This window comes from Babylonia areolata, chromosome 26 (genome assembly GCF_041734735.1).
Source record: "Babylonia areolata isolate BAREFJ2019XMU chromosome 26, ASM4173473v1, whole genome shotgun sequence".
NCBI classification, from domain to species: domain Eukaryota; kingdom Metazoa; phylum Mollusca; class Gastropoda; order Neogastropoda; family Buccinidae; genus Babylonia; species Babylonia areolata.
Window position 1 is genome coordinate 46,802,807 of NC_134901.1, and position 13,017 is coordinate 46,815,823.

General features: G+C 45.7%; 1 protein-coding gene across 5 annotated transcripts in view; it reads right to left on the bottom strand.

Moving 5' to 3' along the window:
• Nucleotides 1-12,618, bottom strand: part of LOC143300858 (sodium-dependent proline transporter-like) — a 52,608-nt gene extending 39,990 nt beyond the window's left edge. For all 5 annotated transcript variants that reach the window (XR_013057698.1, XR_013057699.1, XM_076614821.1 and 2 more), the window contains exons 1-3: nucleotides 12,178-12,618; nucleotides 6,888-7,019; nucleotides 519-812 (exon numbers count right to left, since the gene is read on the bottom strand). Coding sequence is in view for 3 of the 5 variants with exons in the window: in XM_076614821.1 (XP_076470936.1) it covers nucleotides 519-812; nucleotides 6,888-7,019; nucleotides 12,178-12,517 (766 nt within the window). In the remaining 2 variants the exon portion in view is untranslated. The remainder of the gene's footprint in view (nucleotides 1-518; nucleotides 813-6,887; nucleotides 7,020-12,177) is intronic.
• Nucleotides 12,619-13,017: the final 399 nt, after the last annotated feature.

Here is a 13,017-nt window from a genome sequence, read left to right on the forward strand (position 1 = left end):
TGAAGATAAAAAAACAACTTTCTTATTGCTCACCCCCACACCAACACCCCCACCACCACCCAAAAAACAACAACAAACAACAACAACATATACATGTTGTCTTTCCCCCTCCATCATAAAAAAGAAATTGCCTGACGATAAGACAACTCTAATTCATCCCCTCACAGCTCTGAAGAAAAAAAAATCAGTTACCTGAATAAAGGATAGAGACAACAGTGATCTCTTTCTCCCTCTCCCTCTCTATCTCTCTCTGTCCCCCACGCGTGCACCCACACACATGTATACGTACATGCACACACGCACATACACACGCGCACACACACACACGCGCGCGCGCACACACACACCCACACTGAGAACCCCAACCTACTCCTCTGCATTCCCCCATATCTCCACACCCACACCCACACACACACACACACACACTCGAGAACCTCAACCTACTCCTCTGCATTCCCCCATATCTCCACACACACACACACACGAAACAAACACAAACACACACACAAACACCATACCGCTGTCAACAGACGCCGGATAGTTCCCCCACTCGAGCGTGGCGTTCCCATCAGCCGTGACGTTCCAACCGGAAGTGGTGACGTTCCAACCGGAAGTGACGTTTGAGGCGCCCGTGGCGTTGGCCGTGCGTGCCGTCAGATCGCTGCAGCGCGGGGTGTTCCACCACTGGCCGCACAGTGACCAGGGAACCACGCTCTGGAAGGAGGAGACCATGTAGTAGAGGGCCCACGACATGATGGTGTTGAAGTACCAGAAGTTGATGATGGACAGGATGCACATAGAGATCCCCATGCCTGAAAGAAAGAAAGCAAGCATTCACCCCTCCTGACTGTCGAGCCTTGGTAAAAACAACAACAACAAAAAAAAAACCGTGGTGTGCTTCAGTTTTAACCCCTTGAGTACCCGAGGACAGTCATTTCCACCACTTTCCGGTGTGCAACAAAGTGCCCCAGAAATGAACTTTCTATCTCGTTCAGGTGTGCAACAAAGGGCCCCAGAAATGAACTATCTCGTTCAGGTGTGCAACAAAGGGCCCCAGAAATGAACTATCTCGTTCAGGTGTGCAACAAAGGGCCCCAGAAATGAACTATCTCGTTCAGGTGTGCAACAAAGGGCCCCAGAAATGAACTTTCTATCTCGTTCAGGTGTGCAACAAAGTGCCCCAGGACGGAACTTTCCATCCTCCCTCTGGTGTACAACAAAGTGCCCCCAAAATGAACTTTCTATCTCGTTCAGGTGTACAACAAAGTGGCCCCAAAATGAACTTTCTATCTCGTTCAGGTGTGCAACAAAGTGCCCCAGAAATGAACTATCTCGTTCAGGTGTGCAACAAAGCCCCAGAAATGAACTATCTCGTTCAGGTGTGCAACAAAGGGCCCCAGAAATGAACTATCTCGTTCAGGTGTGCAACAAAGGGCCCCAGAAATGAACTTTCTATCTCGTTCAGGTGTGCAACAAAGTGCCCCAGAAATGAACTATATCGTTCAGGTGTGCAACAAAGGGCCCCAGAAATGAACTATATCGTTCAGGTGTGCAACAAAGTGCCCCAGAAATGAACTATATCGTTCAGGTGTGCAACAAAGGGCCACAGAAATGAACTTTCTATCTCGTTCAGGTGTGCAACAAAGGGCCCCAGAAATGAACTTTCTATCTCGTTCAGGTGTGCAACAAAGGGCCCCAGAAATGAACTATCTCGTTCAGGTGTGCAACAAAGGGCCCCAGAAATGAACTTTCTATCTCGTTCAGGTGTGCAACAAAGGGCCACAGAAATGAACTATATCGTTCAGGTGTGCAACAAAGTGCCCCAGAAATGAACTATCTCGTTCAGGTGTGCAACAAAGGGCCCCAGAAATGAACTATATCGTTCAGGTGTGCAACAAAGGGCCCCAGAAATGAACTTTCTATCTCGTTCAGGTGTGCAACAAAGGGCCACAGAAATGAACTTTCTATCTCGTTCAGGTGTGCAACAAAGGGCCCCAGAAATGAACTTTCTATCTCGTTCAGGTGTGCAACAAAGGGCCCCAGAAATGAACTATATCGTTCAGGTGTGCAACAAAGGGCCCCAGAAATGAACTATCTCGTTCAGGTGTGCAACAAAGGGCCCCAGAAATGAACTATATCGTTCAGGTGTGCAACAAAGTGCCCCAGAAATGAACTATCTCGTTCAGGTGTGCAACAAAGGGCCCCAGAAATGAACTATATCGTTCAGGTGTGCAACAAAGGGCCCCAGAAATGAACTTTCTATCTCGTTCAGGTGTGCAACAAAGGGCCACAGAAATGAACTTTCTATCTCGTTCAGGTGTGCAACAAAGGGCCCCAGAAATGAACTTTCTATCTCGTTCAGGTGTGCAACAAAGGGCCCCAGAAATGAACTATATCGTTCAGGTGTGCAACAAAGGGCCCCAGAAATGAACTATCTCGTTCAGGTGTGCAACAAAGGGCCCCAGAAATGAACTATATCGTTCAGGTGTGCAACAAAGTGCCCCAGAAATGAACTATCTCGTTCAGGTGTGCAACAAAGGGCCCCAGAAATGAACTATCTCGTTCAGGTGTGCAATAAAGTGCCCCAGAAATGAACTATCTCGTTCAGGTGTGCAACAAAGTGCCCCAGGACGGAACTTTCCATCCTCTCTCCGGTGTACAACAAAGTGCCCTAGAAAAGAACTTTCCACACATTTCTGGTGTGAAACAAAGTACCCCAGGACGGAATTTTCCACACTCTTCCGGTGTTCAACAAAGTGCCCTAGAAAAGAACTTTCTTTCTCCTTCAGGTGTGCAACAAAAAGCCCCAGGACAGAACTTTCTATCTCCTAGTGTGCAACATAATGCCCCAGAACGGAATTTTCCACCCCCTTCCGGTGTGCAACAACGTGCCCTAGAAGAGAACTTTCTTTCCTCTTTCCCGTGTGCAACAAAGTGCCCCAGATCAGAACTTTTCAATCCCTTCCGGTGTGCAACAAAGTGTTACAGGAAGGAAGTTTGCACCCCCTTTTAGGTGTGAAACAAAGTGCTACAGGAAGGAAGTTTCCACCCCCTTTTAGGTGTGAAACAAAGTGCTACAGGAAGGAAGTTTGCACCCCCCTTTTAGGTGTGAAACAAAGTGCTACAGGAAGGAAGTTTGCACCCCCCCCTTTTAGGTGTGAAACAAAGTGCTACAGGAAGGAAGTTTGCACCCCCTTTTAGGTGTGAAACAAAGTGCTACAGGAAGGAAGTTTGCACCCCCCCCTTTTAGGTGTGAAACAAAGTGCTACAGGAAGGAAGTTTGCACCCCCCCCCCTTTTAGGTGAAACAAAGTGCTACAGGAGAGGAAGTTTGCACCCCCCTTTTAGGTGTGAAACAAAGTGCTACAGGAAGGAAGTTTGCACCCCCCCCCCCCTTTTAGGTGTGAAACAAAGTGCTACAGGAAGGAAGTTTGCACCCCCCTTTTAGGTGTGAAACAAAGTGCTACAGGAAGGAAGTTTGCACCCCCTTTTAGGTGTGAAACAAAGTGCTACAGGAAGGAAGTTTGCACCCCCTTTTAGGTGTGAAACAAAGTGCTACAGGAAGGAAGTTTGCACCCCCTTTTAGGTGTGAAACAAAGTGCTACAGGAAGGAAGTTTGCACCCCCCTTTTAGGTGTGAAACAAAGTGCTACAGGAAGGAAGTTTGCACCCCCTTTTAGGTGTGAAACAAAGTGCTACAGGAAGGAAGTTTGCACCCCCTTTTAGGTGTGAAACAAAGTGCTACAGGAAGGAAGTTTGCACCCCCTTTTAGGTGTGAAACAAAGTGCTACAGGAAGGAAGTTTGCACCCCCTTTTAGGTGTGAAACAAAGTGCTACAGGAAGGAAGTTTGCACCCCCCTTTTAGGTGTGAAACAAAGTGCTACAGGAAGGAAGTTTGCACCCCCCTTTTAGGTGTGAAACAAAGTGCTACAGGAAGGAAGTTTGCACCCCCCTTTTAGGTGTGAAACAAAGTGCTACAGGAAGGAAGTTTGCACCCCCCCCTTTTAGGTGTGAAACAAAGTGCTACAGGAAGGAAGTTTGCACCCCCTTTTAGGTGTGAAACAAAGTGCTACAGGAAGGAAGTTTGCACCCCCTTTTAGGTGTGAAACAAAGTGCTACAGGAAGGAAGTTTGCACCCCCTTTTAGGTGTGAAACAAAGTGCTACAGGAAGGAAGTTTGCACCCCCTTTTAGGTGTGAAACAAAGTGCTACAGGAAGTAAGTTTGCACCCCCTTTTAGGTGTGAAACAAAGTGCTACAGGAAGGAAGTTTGCACCCCCCTTTTAGGTGTGAAAAAAAGTGCTACAGGAAGGAAGTTTGCACCCCCCCTTTTAGGTGTGAAACAAAGTGCTACAGGAAGGAAGTTTGCACCCCCCTTTTAGGTGTGAAACAAAGTGCTACAGGAAGGAAGTTTGCACCCCCTTTTAGGTGTGAAACAAAGTGCTACAGGAAAGAAGTTTGCACCCCCCTTTTAGGTGTGAAACAAAGTGCTACAGGAAGGAAGTTTGCACCCCCTTTTAGGTGTGAAACAAAGTGCTACAGGAAGGAAGTTTGCACCCCCTTTTAGGTGTGAAACAAAGTGCTACAGGAAGGAAGTTTGCACCCCCTTTTAGGTGTGAAACAAAGTGCTACAGGAAGGAAGTTTGCACCCCCTTTTAGGTGTGAAACAAAGTGCTACAGGAAGGAAGTTTGCACCCCCTTTTAGGTGTGAAACAAAGTGCTACAGGAAGAAGTTTGCACCCCCCTTTTAGGTGTGAAACAAAGTGCTACAGGAAGGAAGTTTGCACCCCCCTTTTAGGTGTGAAACAAAGTGCTACAGGAAGGAAGTTTGCACCCCCTTTTAGGTGTGAAACAAAGTGCTACAGGAAGGAAGTTTGCACCCCCTTTTAGGTGTGAAACAAAGTGCTACAGGAAGGAAGTTTGCACCCCCTTTTAGGTGTGAAACAAAGTGCTACAGGAAAGAAGTTTGCACCCCCCTTTTAGGTGTGAAACAAAGTGCTACAGGAAGGAAGTTTGCACCCCCTTTTAGGTGTGAAACAAAGTGCTACAGGAAAGAAGTTTGCACCCCCTTTTAGGTGTGAAACAAAGTGCTACAGGAAGGAACTTTCCACTTCCTTCCGTTGTGGAACCAAGTTCCCCAGGACAAATCCAGTATGATCAATAGAACTGTGCGTTCAACAACCATCTACCTGAAGATCACTGTGCAACCAACAACCATCTACCTGAAGATCTAGTCATCAGCCCCATCGACATGTAATTATGCGGCTTCTGTTCAAACGTGTGTGTGTGTGTGTGTGTGTGTGTGTGTGTGTGTGTGTGTGTGTGTGTGTGTGTGTGTGTACAGTGCATGTGTGAGTATGCACAAGTTTTTATATTGATATGCACTTGTATGTATCCTAATTTCTAATGTATCTGTGTTTGTGTATGATTGTTCGATTTATGTTTGTACCTTGTTATGTAAGCTTTATTTACACTTAATGAAGTACAGGACATTAATTTATTCCTTTGTGAGTTGTAGGTTTGGGTTATTTTATTCTCTTTGTTGTTGTTCATTATCTTCTGCTGACTTCCCCCGGCCACCTTTTCCTTTTTATCCTGTTTGTTCCTTCTCCTTGAAGCTTGCAGTTGGGCTAACATCAAAATGAGATCAGTCATTTCTCCACTGCAGTAGCTATTTATTTACAGCTTAGCTTTTCAGGAATGACTCTGTGTGTGTGTGTGTGTGTGTGTGTGTGTGTGTGTGTGTGTGTGTGTGTGTGTGTGCGCGTGCGCGCGTGCGTGCACGTACGTGTTACCAGACCAGGTCAAGGCAAAACAACACACAAACACGCATACAAACAAAGCCCTAAAGCTGCCTACATTCACGGTCGAACAATTAATCCCCTAAAAGCCTCTTTGAGAGGGGAAAGGGGGTGGGGGGTGGGGGGGTGGACGAAGGAGAAGTAGGAGAAGGAGCTTTAGGCTTCTCAGTCAGAGGGTGGTCCATACAGCGCGAAAACTGGTGGACGTCCTCACACGCCGACTGGGGTCCGTAGTCAGTGGTAATAAACCATATGTATCACAGCAAGTTTAACGAAGGGGGTGCATGGGAAAGGGGGTGGGGGTGCGGTGAGAGGGGTGAGGGGGGCAAGAAGGGTTGTGTTTTCCTTGAGGGCAGAGAAGTTAGAGCTGGACTGGTGTGTATGTTATGGAGTACAAGCTGACCTTGGATGGACTATGTTTAGAGCGAACCTCCGAACTGCGTAAGAGTGGAGGTAAGACAGACAGCACAGCAGTACGGCAACGTAGGTACGATACGTGGTAGGTAGAATGAAGCTGTGAGGGGTGATAGGAGTGTAGCGGAAATGGGAGCAGACTGCTATGGAATGGGGCTGGGGGTGGGGGTAACATGGAGTACAACACAGTGGAACAAGACAGACGAGATGTTAAATACCAACTAAATCCAACAAAGGAAATAATGCACCAAAAATCCCCCAAACCATAACAAACAAAACAAAGGAAATAATGCACAAAAAATCCCCCAAACCATAACAAACAACAAACGAGCAACAGGAACAACAACAACAAGAACAAAAAAAACCCCAAAAGAACAAAAAAACAAAACAAAACAAAAAAAAACAAAACGAAACTACACTATAACTTCAAGCAAAGCGAGACAAATACACTGATGTGACCTTGGACTTTCATCTCCATAATCACAAACTATTTTTCTAACCAAAATAAACCGTTAGGCCACTGGTGCTATTATTTTTTTCAAACTAAAAAAAAAGAAAAGAAAAAAAAAATCATTACCACCACAACGTCATCAGACGTGACAAACACTTCTGTCAACTTCAAACATCCCCCACTCCGCACCCCTCCCATCACAGCACTCACTACAGAGAGACCCACCTTTGACCAGCGGACACACGCTCCACACGTGCAGAGGACTCCTGCCTGTGAACTGGCCCAGAGCCGACTCCAGGAAGAAGAGGGGGAAGCCCATGAAGGCCAGGCACAGGATGAAGGGGAAGAGGTAGGCTCCTGTTGTATGGACACACACACAGGGGGGCAACAGAGTTTTAGTTTCAGTTGTCAAGGAGGGGTCATTGCGTTCGGACAAGTCCATATCATACATTACACCACATCTGCTAGGCAGAAGCCTGACCAGCAGCATAACCCAACGCGCTTAGTCAGGCCTTGAGTGCATGCATATGTTTGTGTACTTGTCTGAGTGGATTTCTTCTACATGTCGTTTTCCAGAGGACAACACTCTCGTTGTTGTGGGTTCTTTTTCAGTGCGCCAAGTGCGTGCTGCACACGGGACCTCTGTTTATCATCTCTTCCGAACGACGAGACACTCAATTCGATTTTCCCGTCAAACTTTGGAGAAAGGGCGAGAGTGGGATTCGAACCCACACCCTCACGGACTCTGTACTGGCAGATGAACGTCTTAACCATTCTGCCAACCCCCCCCCCCCCCCACCCACCCAGGGGGGAAAGAACATAACAAACTCTCCCAGCCTCAATGTTCTTCCACGTCGAGTCAAATAATCATCGAGGCAACCATGTGTGTGTTCTGTGTTGGCCGTATATCCTGTTCAGCATGTTCAGTATTAAAAGGCAAAGCCAGTCTTGAGTAGGCTAACCTGTGTTTGGATATTTATTCTGTCATTGCTGCTGTTTGCACATGTCAAATGATCGGTATAAGGACAAGCCCGGAGCTTCCGGTTTTGAGGTAGTATCTGGGTTTGTTCCCGTGTACATTTTATTTACCTGTGTTCTAGATGAATCTGTAGCATAAGCAGCATGGTCTTGAAGTTGTGTACCTTGTGTATGGAGATACTTACCATACATTTATTCTTTACATTTGTTAATCATTTACTCTCCTAACCTCGTAATTCTTTCACATATAGGGCGGGGGTATAGTGGACTTCCTTTTTTATTTTCTTTGAACATATCTGTGTTTATCGATACCAATGTTAATTACAGACGCAAAACAGAGAGAGAGAGAGAGAGAGAGAGAGAGAGAGAGAGAGAGAGAGAGACATACACGCACACACACACGCGCGCATACAAATACACATAGAGACACAGATAATGGTGCGAAGTATTTTTTTTCGGGGATGGAGATATGAGACAGAGAAGGAAGGGCAGAAGAATTTTTGTTTTGTTATGTGAAGCCCCTAGATTGGGTGCTATACAAATTCTAATAATATACACATTGTTTCCAAAATCATTATCATAAGATTCAGACATACATATTCTGTACAACACAAGCACCCTTTAAACAATAACTTAACCGATAAAGACAATGATTTGATGTAGATTGGGTGAACCAGACATCATACTCAAGTGAAAAAAAAAGTGAAAACTAGCATATTCAAAAATAAAAATAAAAAAACCTACCTATCATTACCTACCCCCCCCCTCCAACCACAACCATCGCGCACACACACACACACACAACCACCCTCGTCTTCCCACACCCCACACCCCCCCCCCCCACACACACACACAGACACGCACGCACAAGATAACGATACCCACACAGTTTCCCAGGTTGGTTTGGGTTTTTTTCCCTCCTATTCTGGTTGATTTTAGACACGAATGTTGGTCAGTACACTTACATGCACGTGCTAACACAACACTGTAACGGCACACGCGCTCCCAGCTGTGCAAATGCATAGACGTCACACACTCATCAAAATGTCGCACAAAAAAAAGAAAAAAAGAAAAATGAAAAGCAAGCATAGACGCCACATACTCATCAAAATATGGCATTTCCAACAGTCCCTCAATCTCCCCCCCCCCCCCCAACAACGCCCTACTCCTCCTCTCACCCCTCCCCCCTTCCCCCGCACCCATTCCGATTCCAAACACGTTTGAATCCAGTATAGCACACTTGAACGTTAACAACACCTCAGTGTAAACATTCTCTCTCACTCTCTCGGTCTCTGTCTGTCTGTCTGTCTGTGTCTCTCCACACGCACTCACTCACTCATTTTTGTGATATTACACCCTCTTCCATTTCTTTCATTTCCCTTACAATTCTCAGCAAAAAAAAAAAAAAAAAAAAAATCTACCTGGTTCCTCCCTCCCAGGCGCGCGGGCGCGCGCGCACACACACACACACACACACACACACACACACACAAACACAGCGTCACAAACACGCACACACACACACACACACAAACAACAACAACAAACAAACAAACAAGCAAACACACAGAGTCACAAACATGCACACACACACACACACAGTAACACACAGTCACACGCACACACACAGTCACACACACACACACACACACAGTCACAAACATGCATGCACACACACAAACACACACACACACAGTCACACACACACACACACACACAGTCACACACACACACACTGTTACTTCTGTCATCCCTAGTCCAGTCCTTAATTGTTCTTTCTTTCCCACCACTGTTACTTCTGTCATCCCTAGTCCAGTCCTTAATTGTTCTTTTCCCACCACTGTTACTTCTGTCATCCCTAGTCCAGTCCTTAATTGTTCTTTCTTTCCCACCCCTGTTACTTCTGTCATCCCTAGTCCGGTCCTTAATTGTTCTTCCTTTCCCACCACTGTTACTTCTGTCATCCCTAGTCCGGTCCTTAATTGTTCTTTCTTTCCCACCACTGTTACTTCTGTCATCCCTAGTCCGGTCCTTAATTGTTCTTTCTTTCCCACCACTGTTACTTCTGTCATCCCTAGTCCGGTCCTTAATTGTTCTTTCTTTCCCACCACTGTTACTTCTGTCATCCCTAGTCCGGTCCTTAATTGTTCTTTCTTTCCCACCACTGTTACTTCTGTCATCCCTAGTCCGGTCCTTAATTGTTCTTTTCCCACCACTGTTACTTCTGTCATCCCAACACCTCTTCCCGTGTACCTTCCCCATCTCCCAAGAGTACACATGCACACATTTTTTCAAGTAAAAAAAGAAAGAAAGAAAGAAAGAAACGAAAACAAAACCAACAACAAAACACGGCAGGACTTACTAATACAGACTTTCTAAACAAATCGACAGGACTCCACTAAGATAGTTCAAAATACAAAACGACTGACTATATTTTCCACTTTCTCGTACAAAACGGCAAGACCCAGTTTAAGACTTCTTGTACAAAACGACATGATTTAACATGGTTTTCTACACAAAACCACAGCAATATTCACATGTCTTCCCCTTGTACTCTGATTTCGACGACAGGAGAAAAAAAGTTGTAAATTGGCTAATAACATCGTAATACAAAATGTTTTTAATACTCTTAATTTCTCTCTACCACCACCCCCCCCCCCTCCCCGCACTCCCCTTCTCTGACTGGCCTTTATGGCATCGAGAGGGGAAGAAATGTGGAATGCACACACACACACACACACACACACACACACACACACACACACACACACACACACACACACATATATATATATATATATATATATATATATATATATATATATATATATATTACAATGTCCACAATTTAGCCCTCAAGACGGAACAAGGCGCGGGCGTTCACTCCGCCGGTCACAGGAGTGAAGGGGACGAAGCAATGTGGATGTAACCACAATGCTATCAACCAGTTTGTAATGTGGATGTAACCACAATGCTATCAACCAGTTAGCAATGTGGATGTAACCAAAATGTGGATGTAACCACAATGCTATCAACCAGTTTGTAATGTGGATGTAACCACAATGCTATCAACCAGTTAGCAATGTGGATGTAACCACAATGCTATCAACCAGTTAGTAATGTGGATGTAACCACAATGCTATCAACCAGTTAGTAATGTGGATGTAACCACAATGCTATCAACCAGTTTGCAACTTGGTCCAATTTCAGCATCCTAAAATTATCATTGCACCTATTTGTTGCATTTCCAAGGTTTGTGGGACGGCGAAAAACGGGGCAAGAAACAGACGGTGGCACGTTATTTTTGTGACTGAATCCGGATCACAAGGGAGTAACAGAACGCACGAAATGAGAGTGGGTTTCCACTGAAAATGGGTCACAACGCTGGAGGGGAAGAAATGACGATATAACACCAATGGTATTAATGGCCTTTCAACTTTTTTCCTTCTCCGGAACTAAACAATGGAAAGAGTACAAGGGTGGAGATGTGGGCAATTTCCAACGCAAATACAACTGTTCAAAATCAAAGAAGAAACGACCTGTTCACTTCGCCAGTCACACAGCGGAGTGGAGGGGAAGAAATGTGAATACATAGCCACAATGTTACTGACCAATTTAGGGGAAGAAATGTGAATATATAGCCACAATGTTACTGACCAATTTAGGGGAAGAAATGTGAATATATAGCCACAATGTTACTGACCAATTTAGGGGAAGAAATGTGAATATATAGCCACAATGTTACTGACCAATTTAGGGGAAGAAATGTGAATATATAGCCACAATGTTACTAGCCAATTTAGGGGAAGAAATGTGAATATATAGCCACAATGTTACTGACCAATTTACGGGACGAAATGTGAATATATAGCCATAATGTTACTAGCCAAGTTAGGGGAAGAAATGTGAATATATAGCCACAATGTTACTTGCCAATTTAGGGGAAGAAATGTGAATATATAGCCACAATGTTACTAGCCAGTTTAGGGGAAGAAATGTGAATATATAGCCACAATGTTACTGACCAATTTAGGGGAAGAAATGTGAATAAATAGCCACAATGTTACTAACCAATTTAGGGGAAGAAATGTGAATATATAGTCACAATGTTACTAGCCAAGTTAGGGGAAGAAATGTGAATATATAGCCACAATGTTACTACCCAATTTAGGGGAAGAAATGTGAATATATAGCCACAATGTTACTAGCCAATTTAGGGGAAGAAATGTGAATATATAGCCACAATGTTACTGACCAATTTAGGGGAAGAAATGTGAATATATAGCCACAATGTTACTAACCAATTTAGGGGAAGAAATGTGAATATATAGCCACAATGTTACTAACCAATTTAGGGGAAGAAATGTGAATATATAGCCACAATGTTACTAACCAATTTACAGCTTTTTCTGTCTTCGGGACGAAACTGAAAGGAAAGAGTACAGAGGGAAGCGCAAATACTGCAGCGCAACAAACCCAAAGAAAAACGGCATGATGGAAGCCGCCACGAGGCAGCCCGCTTACGTTACTCACTCACCCCCTCCGTTCCTGTTGCACATGTAAGGGAACCTCCAGATGTTGCCGATGCCCACGATGTAGCCCATGAGGGTCAGGATGTACTCCCTCTTGTTGCTCCACGACTGGCGCTCCTCCTCGGGCACGGGCACCCCGTTCTGGGCCTTGGGCACCCCTCCTCCGAACCCTCCTCCCCCCGCCTCTTCATCCTCACCGCTGCTCTTCTTCAGCATCATCATCATCGAATCCGGCATCGTCGAAGCGTCTGCAGCGTTCTTCTCGTCATTGTCAAACAAGACTCTGACAACGTGGTGGTCACTGGACGCAGGGGAAGCGGAACAAGAAGTTGTCGTCGCGGCCATGTTGGTTGGTGGGCTGGCTAGGTGGCGTGATTGGATTTGGAAACAGGCAGCGAGAGGAGGCTGAGTTGACGCTGCTTTCTGCTGGAGAGCTGCGTGCGGGACTGACAGACACGCCGGAGGGACACGGCACGGGTGCAAGGGGATGGGGGTGGGGGGGTGAGCGGTTGGGAGTGGGAGTGAGTGGTTTGGAGGGGGAGGGGGGAGAGGTAGGAAGGGGGGGTCATACTGCGGCAAGGAGCCGGTTCGCTGGTCACAAGTTGCACACGCTGGGAAATTTTGTGCTCGCTCGCTCACTCCGGCGCTTGCGCTCACACACGCGCACCCAAAACACACATAATCATGAAAACACATAACACACACACACACACACACACACTGTGTGTGTGTGTGTGAGTGTGTGTGCTTTGAAGTTCGCGATACCATGTGGCCTCTGTTCTGTCATGTGACACACATAGGAGTGCATGGAAAAGTTTTGACATTCACGGCTGGAGAATCAGGTT